The sequence below is a fragment of the Cherax quadricarinatus genome, chromosome 16 (genome assembly GCF_038502225.1).
Source record: "Cherax quadricarinatus isolate ZL_2023a chromosome 16, ASM3850222v1, whole genome shotgun sequence".
NCBI classification, from domain to species: Eukaryota; Metazoa; Arthropoda; class Malacostraca; order Decapoda; family Parastacidae; genus Cherax; species Cherax quadricarinatus.
This window is the reverse complement of record NC_091307.1, coordinates 11,250,204-11,270,802: the sequence shown is the minus strand read 5'-3', so window position 1 is coordinate 11,270,802 and position 20,599 is coordinate 11,250,204. Positions and strand designations below refer to the sequence as shown.

General features: G+C 42.8%; 1 protein-coding gene across 3 annotated transcripts in view; it reads left to right on the top strand.

Moving 5' to 3' along the window:
* bys (Bystin) overlaps nucleotides 1–20,599 on the top strand; it is a 52,562-nt gene that overhangs the window by 28,707 nt on the left and 3,256 nt on the right. For all 3 annotated transcript variants that reach the window (XM_053776846.2, XM_070085407.1, XM_053776847.2), the window contains 3 exons: nucleotides 84–310; nucleotides 688–896; nucleotides 1,570–1,720. In XM_053776846.2, the coding sequence (XP_053632821.1) occupies nucleotides 84–310; nucleotides 688–896; nucleotides 1,570–1,720 (587 nt within the window). The remainder of the gene's footprint in view (nucleotides 1–83; nucleotides 311–687; nucleotides 897–1,569; nucleotides 1,721–20,599) is intronic.

Here is a 20,599-nt window from a genome sequence, read left to right as displayed (position 1 = left end):
GAGCAAAATATTGCCACAATTAAAGCTCTGTCATCAGTTTGTTGTCTAGTAAAAATTTGTTCATACAGTTTTTGCCCCTACAGATCCTGATAAATGGTCTGCTGCTGCTATGTATCAAGCTGTTAGGATTTTTGTCAGCAACCTTAAGGAAGCAATGGCTCAGCGGTTCTTCAACTTAGTTCTCTTACCACGAATTCGTGATGATATATCTTTCTACAAGCGGCTCAACTTTCATCTTTATCAATCATTGTATAAAGCCCTTTTTAAGCCAGCTGCTTTCTTCAAGGGTGTTTTGTTACCTCTATGCATGGTGAGTGACATTTATAATGAACTTTCATAATGTAAAAACCTGCTTGCTGGACTTAATGCAAAACTTCCTAATTCAAGAATTGGTATAATCTTGTTAATCTTTAGTTCCAAGAATTGAGTACATACAGGTATTACCTTCAGAAGGTAATCTTATTTTATTGTCTTTTCCTACTTATTTTCTTATATTTTCTCCTTTTTTATTGTTGAACAGAACATCATCTCATGGATACCTATGATTTTCCATTGGAATTATTGTAATCAGAACTAAGTGCTAAACCACCAGGGTCATACAGCTTTCAATTTGATGCATATAAGTATTGAGGAAAAAAAAATTGAAGGATAGATGTAGATAACTGATTTTAATTTATTTACTTATAGTCTGGCAACTGTACTCTACGTGAGGCTGTGATAGTAGGGTCTGTGCTTGCCAAGAATCGCATACCAATACTTCATTCTGCTGCAGCCATCCTCAAAATTGCAGAGATGGATTATACTGGACCAAATTCAATATTCTTAAGAATATTCTTTGATAAGCAGTATGCCCTACCCTATAGAGTAATTGATGGCTGTGTCTATCATTTTCTCAAGTAAGTTGTACTAATTTGTTTTTATGGTTCGATGAATTGTACAGCACATCCAGAGTTAATATCTGAAAATACTGTTTGGAGTGACATCTAAACTGTTGTATCTAAGCACAGTGATTGTGTGAATGATGGTAAAAGTGTTCTTTCTTTTTTGGGTCATCCTACCTTGGTGGGAGACAGCTGATGTGTTGAAGGAAAAAAAAAATATTAACCTTATATGTAGAGTATGTCATTTGAGTTGTAGTGTCTACACTTCAGGCAAGTGATGGTTTATGTCTCCTTTGGGTCACTCTACTTTGGTAGACAATGGCTAATCTTTTTCTTTCAACAAACTGGCTGTATCCCACCGAAACAGGGTGGCCCAAAGAAAAAATTTCTCTTTTCAACTTTAGTAATGTATACAGGATAAGGGGTTACTAGCCCCTTGCTCCCGGCGTTTTAGTCGCCTCTTATGACACGCATGGCTTACGGAAGAAGAATTCTGTTCCACTTCCCCATGGAGACAATGGGTAATATGATAATAAAAAAAAAGTTACACCAATCTGATCTGTAGATGCTTATTTGACTGCAACTTTAGCTTCCTAAATACCATGGCATATATTTGTTAACCTACCTAGGAGTGTACTTTGTTGTTCATTTCTTCATCATGGAAATACCTTGCCTTTGATTTCATTAGGTTTGAGCATGATCGCCGGGACCTACCTGTTTTATGGCACCAGTCATTACTAACATTTGTGCAGCGCTACAAAGAGGACCTTAGTCCAGATCAGAAGCAATCCCTTTTGGATGTTGTGAAGTTCCATACTCATCATGCCATAACTGGAGAGGTTAGTAGTAAGTTTGTTAATGAATAATATTTTGTTTAACATTAGAATTTTAGTATATGATGGCCTTTTAGGAAAAAAAAAGTTATAATGTGTCTGTAAATGTGTGAAACCAGGACTTGAGTGAACTCTCTAGTAAATACGTACGACCTAGCCTAATGCACGTCAGAAACTTTGCCAAAACCGTGTGTATGAAATTGACATTTGCACTAAGAGGCCAGTTGATGTAAGGAATTGGAATTGTAGTCCTTCCTGCATGGACAGATGCCCACACACAATGTGACCCCTTGCTATGTCCCCAAGCTTGATTCTGGAACCTATACTAGTGGCATTCTGCTATGCCTCACTCTGTGGAATATACAGTACAGTAAACTATCGTGTAACCTTTTGCATATGTTCCTTAATATTGGCACCTTATGGAAATGAGCTTTATGTGAAGAACACTGTGTTAAAATAGGGTTATGTTCCAGACACCACCAATTTTCATTTTCATTTTTTTTTTTTTTTTTTTTTTTTTTTTTTTTTTTTTTTTTTTTTTTTTTTTTTTTTTTTTTTTACTATTCTGCTAGGTAAATTACTAAAATAACTTCTACTAGTTATTTCATGAATATGGTAAGGATTAATGACCAAGTCTGTCAGTCGACACACTGTACATGTCAAAAATGAAACACTTCCTCACTAAATTATACAAAACATACTAAAGTAATAACAAAAAAAAAGTAATGCTGTACCAACAATGTGGGAGGCTGTATCTAACAGATCTGGAGTGGGCTACTGACTGGCTCCCAGTACAGTAAAACCTATTGATAATGGATTTCAGACAAAATTGGCTGGACAGATGTTGGACATATCTGACAGTATGTGGGGGGAAAGTCCACAATTTCTGATTCTGTCTATAGCAATGGTGTTCAGGTGTCTTAAGTATTGGGCATAGTCCAATGACTCAGACATTTGTTCGGCACAGACCAAAGCGGCCACATTCAGGACCTGTCTTGTTTACTTTGGTCCCTGTGCTATAGGCCACCTGCATCAGTTTTACCATTTATGCGCACACACGCGCACACATGCACACACACATGCACACACGCACACACACGCACACACACGCACACATGCACACACATGCACACACATGCACACACACGCACACACATGCACACACACGCACACACATGCACACACACGCACACATACGTGCACACACAAGCACACACAAGTGCACACACATGCACACAAGTGCACACACACACACACACACACACACACACACACACACACACACACACACACACACACACACACACACACACACACAGTCATCATTCTTTTTCCAATTTTATAACCCTGGGTACTGGATTGAATGTGCAATTAACAATGGCTTCTAAAGCAAGTGGTGGTACCAAGAGAAAACATGGTTCTCAGTGTTAAGTAAAAACTTTAATAAGAAAGATTGAGCCTGGCATTTTAGTGGCATGGGTCAGTGAGAAATATGGTGTTAACCTGTCTTTCCCTAGAAGCTACGTATATGCAGTTTCACTAATAGAGCCTTATTATTATTATCAAAACTAAGCATTAAACTCACAAGGGTCATACAGTGCTGCAGGGGTAGGGTGAGACTAGTGAGGGTGGAAAGTATAATGGAGGTAGAGTTTGTAAGAGTGGTGAAGAGTGCTAATGGAAGTACAGACGCTCCTCACTTAACAACGGTGCGGACTTATGACCAGCTCTCCGACCAGTCAGTTGACCCCCGAAACTCTCTCCAGGTAAACTCCAGGTAAACAGTCAGTATACTGTATATAATACAATCAGTGTACTATATACACTCGGTACAGCATACAGTACACTACTGTATAAACATTTACAGTGGACCCCCGGATTACGACGCCATCAGATTACATAAAATTCGGATTAAGTAATGTTTTTGCATTAAAATATTGGTTTGGTTAATGACAAATCATTAGTCCCGAATGTGTCTGCGCGGCATGAGCAGCCCGAACACTTCATGTATAGCCAGTGTGCCATTGTTTACAAGCCAGTGAGGATGATTCCACATGTACATGCGATACATTTTTGTATTATTCCATTGTTTTTAGTGCTGTAACTGCTAAATAAGCCACCAAGGGCCCAAAGAAAGCTTCAAGTGCTAGCACTTTGGTAAAGAGGGTGAGAAATGCAATAGAATTCAAGAAAAAGTTTGTAGAAAGATACAAAAGTGATGGTGGTAGAGGGTGGTAGTGAGGGTGGTAGTATGAGCTAACAGGTCTGCTGCAGTGTTCCTACTTTCTTATGTGCACCAGCCAGGGTACTTCCCCACACACCAGCCAGGGTACTTCCCCACACACCAGCCAGGGTACTTCCCCACACACCAGCCAGGGTACTTCCCCACACACCAGCCAGGGTACTTCTCCACCCACCAGCCAGGGTACTTCCCCACATACCAGCCAGGGTACTTCCTCACGTACCAGCCAGGGTACTTCCCCACACACCAGCCAGGGTGCTTCCCCACACACCAGCCAGGGTACTTCCCCCACACACCAACCAGGGTACTTCCCCACATACCAGCCAGGGTATTTTTTATTATTATTAACACACTGGCCGATTCCCACCAAGGCAGGGTGGCCCGAAAAAGAAAAACTTTCACCATCATTCACTCCATCACTGTCTTGCCAGAAGGGTGCTTTACACTACAGTTTTTAAACTGCAACATTAACACCCTTCCTTCAGAGTGCAGGCACTGTACTTCCCATCTCCAGGACTCGAGTCCGGCCTGCTGGTTTCCCTGAATCCCTTCATAAATGTTACTTTGCTCACACTCCAACAGCTCGTCAAGTATTAAAAACCATTTGTCTCCATTCACTCCTATCAAACACGCTCACGCATGCCTGCTGGAAGTCCAAGCCCCTCGCACACAAAACCTCCTTTACCCCCTCCCTCCAACCTTTCCTAGGCCGACCCCTACCCCACCTTCCTTCCACTACAGACTGATACACTCTTGAAGTCATTCTGTTTCGCTCCATTCTCTCTACATGTCCGAACCACCTCAGCAACCCTTCCTCAGCCCTCTGGACAACAGTTTTGGTAATCCCGCACCTCCTCCTAACTTCCAAACTACGAATTCTCTGCATTATATTCACACCACACATTGCCCTCAGACATGACATCTCCACTGCCTCCAGCCTTCTCCTTGCTGCAACATTCATCACCCAAGAGCGTTGGTAAAACTATACTCTCATACATTCCCCTCTTTGCCTCCAAGGACAAAGTTTTTTGTCTCCACAGACTCCTAAGTGCACCGCTCACCCTTTTCCCCTCATCAATTCTATGATTCACCTCATCTTTCATAGGCCCATCTGCTGACACGTCCACTCCCAAATATCTGAATACATTCACCTCCTCCATACTCTCTCCCTCCAATCTGATATCCAATCTTTCATCACCTAATCTTTTTGTTATCCTCATAACCTTACTCTTTCCTGTATTCACTTTTAATTTTCTTCTTTTGCATACCCTACCAAATTCATCCACCAACCTCTGCAACTTCTCTTCAGAATCTGCCAAGAGCACAGTGTCATCAGCAAAGAGCAACTGTGACAACTCCCACTTTATGTGTGATTCTTTATCTTTTAACTCCACGCCTCTTGCCAAGACCCTCGCATTTACTTTTCTTACAACCCCATCTATAAATATATTAAACAACCACGGTGACATCACACATCCTTGTCTAAGGCCTACTTTTACTGGGAAATAATCTCCCTCTTTCCTACATACTCGAACTTGAGCCTCACTATCCTCATAAAAACTCTTCACTGCTTTCAGTAACCTACCTCTTACACCATACACCTGCAACATCTGCCACATTGCCCCCCTATCCACCCTGTCATACGCCTTTTCCAAATCCATAAATGCCACAAAAACCTCTTTAGCCTTATCTAAATACTGTTCACTTATGTTTCACTGTAAACACCTGGTCCACACACCCTCTGCCTTTCCTAAAGCCTCCTTGTTCATCTGCTATCCTATTCTCCATCTTACTCTTAATTCTTTCAGCCAGGGTATTTCCCCACATACCAGCCAGGGTGCTTCCCCACATACCAGCCAGAGTACTTTCCCCACATACGAGACAGGGTACTTCCCCACATACCAGACAAGGTACTTCCCCACACACACAATTTGAGATTGGGACTTGCACGTGAGTGAATAGAATTATCAAAGCTTATTGCTTGGGAAGCATTGAAAATTGGGTTGGGTAAATATGATTCTGTTGGTGAGATGGTTTGTGAAGGACCTGCCTAGTATGGGCCAACAGGCCTGCTGCAGTGTTCCTGTTTTCTTATGTGCAAACATTTATGGATGAACATCACCCTGACACAGCTGTTACAGGCCGTGCTGGCAACATCAACAATGACAGTGTTGTGTCCCATTTTAGGGAAATCTTAAAGAGATCCCAGAAACAGAGCTCTCTGGACAGATATTTTGTGTGACAGGGGTCCAGTGACTCTGAAGCTGGTCCTAGTGGCATTAAAAAGCAAAGAAGGGAAGTAACCCCAGATAAGGACTTGATACCTGAAGTCCTTATGGAAGGGGACTCCCCTTCCAAACACTAGTACACCTCCATCCTGTCCCCTCCTCCCGTCTCATCACTCATCAGTACGTCTTCAATAAAGGCAAGTGTCATTTTATTTATTTAGTCTGCATGTCTCATTGTTTTCTGTGTAGGGAAATGTACATTTCATGTAAAAAAAAATTATTTTGTTTAATACTTTTGGGTATCTGGAACAGATTAATTGGATTTCTATTATTTCTTATGAGGAAAATTAATTCAAATTACGACAGATTCGGCATAAGACACACTCTCTGGACTGGATTAATGTCTTAATCCGGGGGTCTACTGTAAAAATATACTGAAAATATAATAAATGGTGCAAAGATGACATTAACCCTTTCAGGGTCCATGCCATAGATCTATGGCTATACGTTGAGGGTCCAAACCGTAGATCTACGCCAAAATTCTAGTGGTGTCAAATTTAGTGCGAGAAGGCTGGTAGGCCTTACATCTGAGAGAACGGATCTGCATGGTGTGTGTGCGCCGTAAACAAAAATTCTAGGTGCCTGCATGGCATTGTGGGAATGCTGCCTCAGTTACCTTTGTTCATCATGCCTCGTCGTAAGGCGAATTGGGACTCTCCTCTTCCTATCTGATAGTTCTCACTCTGATGGAAGTGGAAATGAAGACGAATTCTATGGCTTTGATCAATTAGTGACCAAAAGGAATGACCAGGATATCAAAAATAGTGCAGAAAATCCTGACAATCCTCAACTTTCTACCTCTGGTGTGAGCAGGTCTGTCATGTTCAGTTGTACCTTGTTGCAAGGGGACAGAGTACATCCCGGAGTACATCCCATGGCCCTACACCAGGAATAGACAGTGAAAGTGAGGATGATGTGGCTACACTTGGCATGGATAGACCACAGGCATCAGTAGGTGGTGGTGATGGTGGTAGTGGGGATGGTAGTGCCATGGCCATGCATGACTCACCAGCCTAGGCTGGAACCCACGCTACTGACTCCTCAGCTCAAGGACAAAGCGGAGCGTCAGCCACCACCCCACCACAACCAAAACTACCACCACAACCAGCTTATGATGTCCAGTATCCACCAGTAAACCATATCTGAGATTGGCAGCAAAATCCCAATTTAGTTCCTAAGCCCTACCAGTTTGATGACTCTCAAAGTGGAATTCTACCAACTTGTTCCCTTGGAAACACTGCAAATGAACTGGAATTCTTTGAACTATTCTTTGACCAGCCCTTGATGGAAACTATTGTCAGGGAAAGTAACAAGTATTTTGAGTACACCATGGCAAATACGATCATATCACCACAGTCAAGACTACACCAGTGAAAAGAGACAACTGTTGCTGAAATATATTTGCTTTTTGCAACAATAATGCTTATGCCTCATGTCTATAAGCATAATATAAAATCATACTGGTCCACAGATTGGCTAATTTGTACCCCGGCCTTCAGTGAAATCATCCCAGTGAACAGGTTTATCTTACTGTTACGTATGTTGCACTTCTCTGACAAAACCAGGCCTGACAGAAGTGACAGGTTATACAAGATTAGAAATGTTTTTATGTATCTGAAACAAAAGTTCAACATGTACTTTTATCCATTCAAGAATCTTGTAATTGACGAGTCTTTGATTTTGTTCAAATGCCTGTCATTCAAGCAGTATATACCGAGCAACAGGAAACGCTTAGGTATAAAAATGTTTGTACTCTATGACTGTGACAGTGGCCTGGTATTGGATATTATTGTATAGACGGGAAGTAAAACATTGAAAGATACCAGGATGTTATTGGGTATCTCAGGTGACGTAGTGAGAAACGTGATGGCACCTTATCTTGGTAAGGGGCGTACATTATATACTGATAACTGGTACACAAGCCCTTTACTCGGTGATTTCTTGCGAGTGAACATGACAGATGTGTATGGCACAGTGCATTCTAATTGTAAACATATGCCCAGGTTCAACGCAGGCACTCATAGTGGTGAGGTGCAGGTGTTTACTGCCAATGACATCATGGCATTACGGTGGCATGACAAACGAGATGTCACATTGTTGACAACCATTCACCTTAACAAAATGCAAGACAGTGGCAAAGTTGATAGAATAACTAATGAACGTATTCGAAAACCAGTGACAGTGATTGACTATACACAAAACATGCGTTTGGTTGACAAATGTGACATGCAAATAGGCTTCGTTGATTGTGTTCGTAAGAGTTACAAGTGGTACATGAAACTTTTCTTCCATCTCATGGACATATCAGTGCTCAATGCATATAATATGTACCAAATAAAGACCGGCAACAGACCACCGTATGGTGAATTTTGTTTGTCTGTTGTCAGACAACTCATAATGAAGTACCAGGTAACAATACCTGCTATTCAAAACTGTCCTCGAACTCCTCAGGAAATACCCAAGCGTTTGAGGAGGGAAGGTGATCACTTCATAATACAGCTCCCTGCAACTAAGAAGAAATTTGCTGAGAAGAGATGTGTTGTCTGTGCACAAACAAAACAATGGCAACAAAGACGCAAAGACACTCGCTTTATGTGTGAGGAATGTAAGGTACCTCTGTGCATGATACCTTGTTTCAAGGACTTCCACAAGCTGCAGCAGTTCTAAAAACATGTCCAGTGACTGTACATATGTAAATATATAATAGAACACTAGTATTATACAAGATTTGTGCATGTTTATTGTAGTAAACAATAGTGGTAAACAAAATTATAATAATAACTTTAGTGCAGTTATTGTGTTCAATACAGTGAGTGTATATATATACATTATATACAGTATTGGTCTCACAGGCCACAAATGTTACTAGAAAAAGAAAAAATTAGAAAAGAAAAGAAAAAAGTATAAAAAACGTAAAATAAAGAAATGCGATTTTGTGGAAATTGCTGATGTTGCCGCCACCCGGTCATTTTGGGTCAACTTCTCGCCTCTGTATCTCGGTAAGTACTGATCAGAAAATTTTTTTTGGTTGTATTACCTTCACAAAAAATATAATCTTTAATTCTGTAAGTTTTTTTTTTTTTCAAAATTTCTTGGACACTGGGGCACCCCTTCAGATTTTGTCTTTGGACCCTGAAAGGGTTAAAACAACATCTAAAGATGGTTGACACAAACCCACTACCAGTATAGTATGCTTGAAATATCAGTAAGGAGCGGCTTCTCGCTTATCGACCAATTCACATAATGACCTCGTAGTAGGAACGGAACTCGGTCATTAAGTGAGGAGTGCTTGTATAATCAAAGGTTGTGTAATAAATCTGTTGCAGTCAAAGTCAGATAGGGAGTCAGCTAGGAGGGAAGATGAAGTAAGAGTGTTAGTGGTGACGATGTCAGAGGTAAATTCTGCATGCTCACTGATAGACAGGGCAGTCCAATAGAATATGGCAAACTGAAATTGGAACCTGACAATTCACATAAAGTGGAACTGGGTGTCTGTCCATGGGATATCCATGAGCGAGACATGTGCCCGATGCAAAGACAGGAAATTGTAGTCTCCTAAACACAACATCAATGATAAGAACATAAGAAAGGAGGAACACTGCAGCAGGCCTACTGGCCTATGCGAGACAGCTCCATTTCTCCCACCAGCTTAAACCTATGCCTTGACCTAGTGGGGTCAGACATGTCACTTAAGGGAGGAGCAGTGCATCCAACCTAGTAGCACAAGCTAGTCAGGTCCAGCTCACACCCACCCACACCCACTCATGTATTTATCCAACCTATTTTTAAAACTACACAATGTCTTAGCTTCTGTGACGGTAGAGGAGACCAGGATCCTAAACTCAACTTAATAAAATGTAATTTGTTATGAATCAACACTCAGACCAACGTTGTTGCCAACAGTTGCAAAGGTGACTAGAGATTACAGCAAAAGCCTGAGAAAGAAATACCTCTTTTTGAAACTGGAAGGTCATGTACTGCTGACTGTGCTGCAGAGTCCACTTGCTCATTGCCCTGAAGATCAACATGACCAGGGACCAAGCAAAAAACCATTTCTTTGTTTTTGCTAGAAATGCAGCGCAACCAAAGTTGTATATGAATACCTAGGGGATGAGGCGAATTAAATTTTTTGGTTGCTTGCAAAGCACTAAAGGAGTCAGACTACCACAAATGTTGAGGTAGGCCTGGACACAATATGGATATTGCTATGAGAAGTGCATACAATTCATCTGTGAAAATGCTAACTGAGTTTAATAAATGACCTTGCAAAACACTGTCTGGGAACACTGCTGCAAACCCGACACCATTAGAGGCTTTAGAACTATTCTCAGTGGCATGAGAATGAGGCCGGACGTGGGTAAGAAAAAGCGAGTGAGAAGCAACTGTATGTATGTATTTAAGCTTTCACGCATGGTGTTGGGGAAGAACAGACTCGAACTGTCAGAAACTCCCAAGGGGGGGAAGAGAAACGTTAGATGCTAGATGAATGTATAAAGGGGGCAACTGAGAACAGTCAAGAGCAAGTGAAGACACAGAGAAAAGAGATGGAGTAAACAGGGGCAGCGACGAAATAATAGACCTCTACTAACATCCATTACTATCCTGTATGTAGAAGGATCATGAAGGTCATGAGAGCGAACAAAATAGCGGAGACAATGAGCATCACGATGATCATTCAAGGATGGAACATTCCCTTTTGCATGGAGGCTCTTAACAGGTGAGGAGTGAAAAGCCCCTAGACATAAATGCAATCCCTTTTGATGGATGGTATCAAGTTTGGAAAGATTTGTGGGAGGGGCCGAAGAATATATCTAGTCGCCGTAGTGTAGTTTTGATAAAATTAGGGCTGAAATCAGTCGAAGGAGTGTTTGATGATCTGCCCCTCGTGAAAGATGAGCGAGGGTTTTAAGGAGGTTCAGCCAGATATGGAAAGTTGCTTTCTCAGCCTTCAAACAGAAGGCTGAGAAATCTTATCTTATCACATTAAGGTATATGGGAGCCATACAGGTATAATGGAGTATCAAGAGACCACAGAATGTCTGGTGAAAGTAATTTAGTGCATTTTAGCACCAGAAAATTTAAACCCATGAGTAGTGGACCAATGGAAAACATGGTTGATAGCATCCTGGAGTGAGGATGCTACTAGGAGACAGTTGGTTCCTGAACAAGCTATAGCAAAGTCATCAACATAGATGATGACCAAATATTAGATGGGAAAACAAAGGCCAGATCATTTATAGCAAGTAGAAAAAGAGTGGTGCTAAGGACACATTCCTGAGGGACACCTTCAGCTTGGACAAAGTCCAGGGAAAGCAAATTATTAACCCAAACATGGAAATGTCTCTCAGGAAAGTTTTTAAGGAAAAGTATCAGATTGCCTCGGAGGCCTGAGGAATGAGCTTGGGCTATGATGTTATAGTATTTTCAAATAGTGTCATATGTTTTTTCAAGATAAAAAAAAAACTGATTGTGATAACTGAGTGGTTACTTGCAAAGACATTACGAACATAGGTATCCAAGTGGAGTAAGGGGTTAATAGTGGAGCTTCCCTTACGAAAGCCAAATGTACGAGTGGAAAGACTATCATCTCTCTGAATACCACACCAACCATCTATTTACGAGATGTTCCATCAACCTGCAAACTGCACTGGTGAAAGCTGTGGGACAATAGTATGAGGCATCTTGGCCTGAAGTACTTGGTTTATGAAAAAGCAGAACAATAGCAGTTTTCCACAGCTGGGGAAGAATACCTTGCAACCACATAAGATTAAAAAGATGCAAGAGGGCTGTGAGGGCTGACGGATGTAAATGTTGAAGCATACAAACATGAATGCCATTAGGCCCAGCTGTCGATGATCGACAAGTGGAAAGTGTCGACTCGAGAAGCGTAAAAGGCATATTATGAGAGACTTCTCTGTTAGAAGAAAAGTCTAAAGGTAGTAACCCTCTGGCAGATTTGGAGGAAAGAAAACGAGGGGCATAGATGGAGCCCCTGAGAGATACAGACAAGATGATTTCCAATTTTTGTGGCAGCTTCAAAAGGGCTTACAGTGCTGACACCAGCAACCCTAAGAACAGGAGATAGGTCCAGAGAATATTTGCCACTCAGCTTCCATACTTTTTTTCCAAACTGCTCTCATAGAGGAAGCCGAAGTGACAAATATAATCCCGCCAACAAGTGCATTTAGCTTCTCGGATGACACGTTGGGCAACTGCCCTCACCTGCTTGAAATCAAGGAGTCTGTGCTCCTGTTTTAACAATTTACAAACACACTGCATGAGCACAAGTAGACCACTAAGGCAAGCATTTCTGAGGGTGCCTACCTGAGGTTTGAGGGACTGTATTTGAGGCTGCTGTTAAAACTGAGGACAGAAGTAGTTGTAATAGCTCAGCAGTTGACAGAGGAGGAGGTTCTTCACTAAAAACAGTTTGACACAAATAATGGGCCCAATTTAAGGTCGAAAATACACATGAGAAGTAGCATAGGAAAATGATCACTGCCATGTAAATCAGGGAACACAGACCAGATAAAGTTGAGTGCAGTTGAGGAGGAACAAAGTGAGAGATCTATGCAAGAGTGAGCGAGTGTGAAGGTCAAAATGAGTGGGAGTACCTGTATTTGAAACATGTAGGGAAAGAGAAGCGAGAAGAGCCTCTTCACTATCACCATGAGTCAGTGAGACCCTCCCCAGAGGAAATTATGCACATTAAAATCTAATAAGAGAAGGTAGGGAAGAAATCAGAAATGCCACATCCGGAAAAGATAATGGCCGAGGAGAAAGATATAAAGAGTAGACTGTATACTTATCCAAATAGATGCAGGCTGCAGTGTAATGCAATGAAGTATGGACAAGGACCTGAGAATGTGATATACCATGGCACACAAGAAGTGCATTTATGTAATAAGACGTAGCTTGAGATGGAACAGAAAACAGCAGAGCGCAATTTTGGTTCTTGCAGACAGACACAAACAGGAAAACTGGGAGAGCAACACCAGAAGCTCGCCCCAATTACCTCCAAGGCCTCAGATATCCTGGAACAAGCTCCCGAGTACAGTTATTGAGGCTAAAACGTTGTGTAGTTTTAAAAATAGGTTAGATAAATACATGAGTGGGTGTGAGTTGGACCTGACTAACTTGTGCTGCTGGGTCTGGTACAGTGCTCCATCCTTGAGTGGGGATGACCAGACTGGGTGGGTCATTGGTCTAATCTGGGGGGGGGGGCATGGACCTGCTTCGCATGGGTCAGTAGGCCTGTTGCAGTGTTCCTTCTTTCTTATGTTCTTAAATGAGCTCTGGCTAATAGTAACAGTAACATTTTTCAGATGTCTGTGGACCAGGAGGGTCCAGTAAGGTCAACATGCAGGTGTGGTGGGTAACTAGTAAGGAGTGAAGTATTAAAATGTGAAGAAAAGTGTGGAAAGTGAGAATGTGAAGTGTTGGAGGGGTGGACCAGTGTCCATCGTAGGTGTTGTCTCCCTGATAAATGCGTAAATGGCTTCAGTAACCTCAGGTGAGAGGTGGAGGGAGAAGATGTAGTTTGGGTAAAAAAGTGGAGAAACAACAGGAAGACACCAAAGAAGGGCTAGAGGTATCTTGGCAAGCAGAAATTTCCAGAGGGACAGGTGAGGGAGCAACTGTACTTGAGGGTGGATGAACCTCTACAACATTAACAATGCATTTCAAGGTGAAGACCTAGACTCAGAATGTTATGTGGTTTGGGTTGAAGGAGATTTGGATAGTAGAGACTTAAAGCTCCTCTGACTCAGAATAAAAGTTATCCTGAGTCACCATTTATTAATCATGGCACTTTAAACCTCATCTCTCCACTAAGAAAATTTAAATAAAATTAATGTTATTAGGTACAATATTATAAAATTGCTATGCAGTAATGTACTGTAGCACTACAGGTTACAGTACCCATATTTGTAGTGTTTGGTTGTCTTCTGGACCAATTCTGTGTGTTCAGAAGATATCCATGTGATCATGAAAAATTAATTTCATATTTTGGAAGTTTGGGGGCAGCCAGCAATATTGTACCTTCCTGCCACCCTGTTAGTCCATTAATGAGAGGGTTCACTATAACTGCATTTATGGGGGGAGTGCTAAACCTCTAGGGATATACAGTACTTGGGGGGGGGAGGGGGGGAATGGGAGTGCAAGTCCAATTCTTGGATCAAGAGCCCTTCTCACTGGCATCGGGTTACCTCCCTTGAGGGGTGATTCCCAGTAATATTGTATGATCACATATTTCTATGCCTCTTCACTGAATGAATTGTCTATGTAACTTTTTTTTTTTTATCTGTGAATGAAGGACTGATAAATGTAGTGTTTAGTGGAAGAATAACACCACAAGCTTTGGCCAAAGCCAGCAGGAAAATTGCCTGTCTTCACAAAATAATATTGCTATATTGTATTATTATTATAATCAGATAGAAGCACTAAACCTACAAGGGTCATACAGTGTTGCCAGGCAGGAAAGGATGCAGGAGTAATGGGTTGCAAGAGGGAGAGGGATAATTATTAGGTCATGGAGTGCAGCAGATTATTATAATAAAAAAAAGCGCTAAACCACAAGGGCCATACAGCGCTGCAGGGCAGGGAAGGAAGCAAGAGTATCGGGTGGCAAAAGGGGGAGGGATGATTAGTAGGTTATAGAGGACAGTGGGGCAGTGGATAGTGCAGGGGTAGAGGGTAGCAAGAGATTGAGGAAGAAAGGGCCATGATATTGCTATGTTGATAATATAAATGGGTAGTTACTGGCAGGCAAGAATCCCATAATCCTGCTATATAACTCTCACACTTGTTCATGAACATGTTGACCCTAGTGGATTTAGTGCTTGGTTTTGATTATAATAATCACCAACATGTTCAACAATTGAATTATTTTTATACATAAAGCCGCAGCGCTGTATAGCCCTCGTGGCTTAGCGCTTCTTTTTATAATAATATACATAAAGCCAAGCTCTAAACCCACTAGGGTCATACAGTGCTGTCAGCAGTTGTAGAAATACAGACAAGTAGATTCACTGTGAAAAGCACATGTGTAGTTATAATGTGCTAAACAATTATTATTTATGGAGGTGGGAGTGCTAAACCTGTAAGGGTCATACAGCATCTGGAGAATCAGAGGTAATCAGTTTCAGTTCAAGGTGGTGGTCATGGCCAGTTCTTTGAATGAAAACCCTCACCAGCATCTAGGATCCTGTCTTGAGTGTACTACACTGAACTTTTGAGAGTTCAGTGTAGTACACTTTTTATACAAGCATTTAATATAAATTAAGTATTTGTAAAGTCTGTATTATTATTATTATAATCAAAAAGAAGCGCTAAGCCACAAGGACTATACAGCGCTGCAGGGTAGGAAGGAAGCGAGGGCATCAGGTGGCAAAAGGGAGATGGATGAGTAATAGGTTACGGATAACAGCGGGGTAGTGGATGGTGAAAGGGTAAAGGGCAGCAAGAGACTGAACTAGAAAGGGCTGAGGGGAGAGCGAAAAGTATCATCAGAGTTTGTGGAGTAAATCATTCGTTGTCAAGAAGTCAATGAGAGTGTCAGGATTAAAGGAGGGTCCATCAGCAAGAAGGGAAGGTAGAGAGTAGTAGAACGAAGACGACGACGGAGGTAAATTCTGCGTGCTCGTTGATAGAGAGGGCAGTCTAACAGAATGTGGCTAATCGATACTGGAACTTGACACTGCTCACAGAGAGGAACAGGGTGCCTCTCCATGAAATACCCATGAGTAAGACGAGTGTGGCCAATGCGAAGGCGGGAGAGAGTGGTCTCCCAACCTCGGCACTGATGACAAAAAGACGGCCAGTAACCTATGCTCGGTTTAATAGAATGAAGTTTGTTACCGAGCAGAGTTGACCAACGTTGTTGCCAACGGGTGCGAAGGTGGGTAGCTATTGCAGCAAAATAGTCCAGAAATGGAACACCTCGATAGGAAATTGGTACTGCTGACCGCGCAGCAGTGTCTGCCTGTTCATTGCCCTGTACGTCGACATGACCAGGGACCCAACAAAAAACAATATCTTTATGTTTGGTAGAGATACGGCGTAGCCAAAGTTGGATACGGAGAACTAGGGGATGAGATGTATCAAATTTTCGTATAGCCTGTAGAGCACTAAGGGAGTCTGAGACTACTACAAATGATGACACAGGCATAGATGCGATATGAATAAGTGCTGCAAGAATGGCATACAGTTCAGCAGTAAAAATGCTAGCTGAAGATAGTAAATGCCCCCGCACGACGCTGTCCGGAAACACTGCTGCGAATCCGACGCCGTCTGAAGACTTAGAGCCATCTGTGTACACAGCGGTGGCATGAGAATGGGAGTGGAAGTGATCAAGAAAAAGAGAGCGGGAAGCCACCGTAGGCAGTTGAGCTTTTGAGCAAGGGAGTGAGAAAGAACAGACCCGAACAGCTGGAACTTCCCAGGGGGGTAGGGAAAAGTGAGATGCTACATGAACATATAAAGGTGGTAACTGAAGGGAAGACAAGAGTGAATGTAGGCGAAGAGAAAAGGGATGGAGCAAACAGGGGCGGCGAACGAATAAAGAATGTCTACTAATATCGGTGACCATTCTATAAATGGAAGGATTGTGTAGATCGTGAGAGCGTACATAGTAGCGAAGGCAATGGGCATCATGGCGATCAGACAAGGATGGAACATTCGCTTCTGTATAGAGGCTCTCAACAGGGGAAGAGCGAAAAGCACCAAGGCACAAACGTAATCCTTTGTGATGGATAGAGTTAAGGCTAGAGAGAGTAGCAGGAGAGGCCGCGGAATAAATCTGGTCACCATAATCGAGTTTCGATAAAACAAGGGCTGAATGTAGGCGAAGCAGAGTTCGACGATCAGTTCCCCAGGAAAGATGAGCAAGGGTTTTAAGAAGGTTTAGCCGGCTGTGACAAGTTGCCTTCAGAGAGGTAATGTGAGGTTTCCAGGATAACCTACGGTCAAAGAGAAGGCCTAGAAACCTGACTGTATCACGTTCGGGGATACGGGAGCCATAGAGATACAAAGGATGAACGGAGATAACAGAGCATCTAGTGAAAGTAATTTGGCGAGTTTTGGTACTTGAAAATTTAAACCCATGCGTGGTGGCCCAAGTGGAAACACGGTCGACCGCATGCTGGAGAGAAACTGCAATAAGATGACAGTCAGCGCCTACACAAGCAATAGCGAAGTCATCAACGTAGAGTGATGACCAAATATTGGGTGGAAGAACAGAGGCCAAATCATTTATAGCAAGGAGAAAAAGTGTTGTGCTTAGAACACATCCCTGAGGGACACCTTCAGCTTGGACGAAGTCCGGGGAAAGAATATTATTGACTCGAACACGGAAATGTCTGTCAGTTAAAAAGTTCTTAAGGAAGGATGGTAGATTGCCTCGGAGGCCTAAGGAATGGGCCTGGGCCAAAATATTATACCTCCAAGTTGTCATATGCCTTCTCAAGGTCAAAAAATATGGCAATAACTGAGTGATTATTCGCAAAGGCATTACGAACATACGTATCCAAGCGTAGTAAGGGGTCTATGGTAGAACGATCCTTACGAAAGCCATATTGACTAGCGGAGAGACTGTTGTGTCTCTAAATACCACATTAAACGTCGATTTACGAGACGTTCCATCACTTTGCAAACTGCACTAGTAAGAGCGATGGGGCGATAGTGGGAGGCATCATGTCCTGTAGTACCCAGTTTGCGGAAAGGGAGAACAATGGCAGATTTCCACAGCTGGGGAAGAACTCCTTGTGCCCAAATAAGATTGAAGAGGTGTAAGAGGACTACAAGGGCTGACCGATGTAAATGTTGTAACATACGAATATGAATGTCGTCAGGCCCAGCTGCCGATGATCGGCAAGCTGAGAGCGTTGCCTCCAGTTCTTGAAATGTAAAAGGCACATTATACTGTTCTTCTCTAAGAGAAGAAAAGTCCAAGGGTACTAACTCTCTGGCAGACTTTGAGGAAAGAAACGAGGGGCATAGATGGAGCCCTCGGGAAATACGGACCAGATGTGTGCCAAGTTCAATGGCAACGTCGAGAGGGTTTGCTACATCAACACCAGCGACCCGTAGAACAGGAGCCAGGTCAGGAGAGTATTTACCACTCAATTTCCTCACTTTTTTCCAGACTGCACTCATAGAAGAAGCAGAGGTGATGGTGGAAACATAGTCTCGCCAACAAGTGCGTTTAGCTTCACGGATGACACGGCGAGCGATCGCACGCTTCTGCTTAAAATCAAGAAGTCTCTCAGCGGTTCTATTGTACCGGTACCTGCCCCAAGCAGCACGTTTCAAATGTACTGCACGAGCACAAGCAGGAGACCACCAAGGCACGCACTTCTGAGAATGCCTGCCTGAGGTTTGGGGTATAGAATGAGAAGCTGCGGTATAAACTGATGTCGAGAAGATGTGTAGGAGCTCATCAATGGAGGATGAAGAAGGAACCTCACTAAAAGCAGTGAGGTGTGAGTAAAGATCCCAATTTGCCCGATCAAATTGCCAGCGAGGGCTACGGAAAGGTGGTGAATAGGAAGGAGAAGTAAGAATGATCGGAAAATGATAGCTGTCATGTAAGTCCGGTAGAACAGACCAGGTGAAGTCTAGTGCAGTGGAGGAAGAGCAGACTGATAGATCGATGCAAGAGAGAGTATGAGTACGAGGATCAAAATGGGTGGGAGTACCCGTATTTAAAACATGGAGGGGGTGAGAGGCGAGAAAAGCCTCCAACTGGATGCCACGTGAGTCACAATGAGACCCCCCCAGAGGAAATGGTGGGCATTAAAATCACCAAGTAACAGAAGTGGTGGTGGGAAGGATGAAACAAGAAAGGTAAAGTCTGGGATAGAAAATGCTCGAGAAGGAGAGAGATATAAAGAACATATTGTAAACCACTTATTCAAGTGGATATGGGCTGCAGTGTAATACAGCGAGGTATGGACAAATAGTTGACAGTACGGAATATCATTGCGTAGAAGAAGGGCACTTTCATTAAAGGTCCCATCTGAGAAAGGATTCGAAGAATACAATAAATTATAGCCTGAGATAGGTTGGAAGACAGCAGAGTGTAATTTTGGTTCTTGTAAGCAAGCACCAACAGGGGAAAACCTGGAAAGCAACATCTGAAGCTCACCCCGATTACCCGAGGCCGCGGATATTCCACTGTAAATAGGCCATGATTGGCGATGAAGAAAATACCAGGAATCTGTAGGTAAAGGCACCTACGGACTAGAGGGGTTAGAAAAGTCAACGTGTGGTGGCATTGGAAGACGTTCAAGTAGCGAAGGAACGGAGTATTGCGAAGATTGGGGTTGTGAAGATGGAGGAGAGGGAAGAGAAGGAACAGGAAGTGAATCAGTGTCCATTGAAGGTTTAGTCTCTGCAATATATTCTGAAATGGCTTCAAGTGTTTCTGAATTCAAAGATGTATGGGAGACCATATTGGAGATAGGAGGAGGAGGGTGAGTAAAGATTGGGACAGTAATGGACTGTACCAAAGTAGAGGGGGAGGGAAGAGTGTAAGAAACTGGAGATGAAGTGTGGGGGGGGACAGAAGAGGCAGAGACCTGGGAGGTGGCAGAAGAGGGAGAAACTTGGGAGGGGACGGGGGTGGAAGGCATAGTACGAGGAGGAGGGTGAATCTCCACACTTGTAATAGAGCCAGAGAGAGGGGAAGAATTAGGTACAGAGACTGGAAAGGTAAAGTGTGGAGGTGGAAGAAGGGAAGGAAGGGGCAAAGAAGATTTGAGCAATGTGGATTTTTTGGACTTCTGAGAAGTAGAGGGGCGATTGGTATTAGGTGTCGTACGAGGTCTTGTCGATACTGGGGCTTGTGAGGAAGGACGCGAAGATGTGAGAACAGACTGAGTTGTAGTCGGGACGTCAGAGCCAAGGACAGCAAAAGGATTAGATGCCGTAGTGGCTATGGGAGGGGTAACAACAGAGGAGGCTGCAGAAGATGGGACCCCAGAAGTGGGGGGATGTTTGGAAACACGAGAATAAGAAACACAGGGTAGTCTCCCTTGGAGGCGGAGATGAGTAACTGCCATAGCATAAGGGAGACCTTCTGCCTCTGAGGCAACGGATTTCACGTTCATTTAACCCTTTGAGGGTTTTCGTCGTACTAGTACGTTTTACGTGTAGGGGTTTTTGACGTACTAGTACTCATAAATTCTAGCGGCCTCAAATCTAGTGGGAGAAAGCTGGTAGGCCTTCATATGAAACAATGGGTCTATGTGGTCAGTGTGCACAGTCTAAAAAAAAAATCCTGCAGCACACAGTGCATGAGAAAAAAAAAACTTTGACCATTTTTTTTGAATAAATCAGCAACTTTGCAGTGTACTT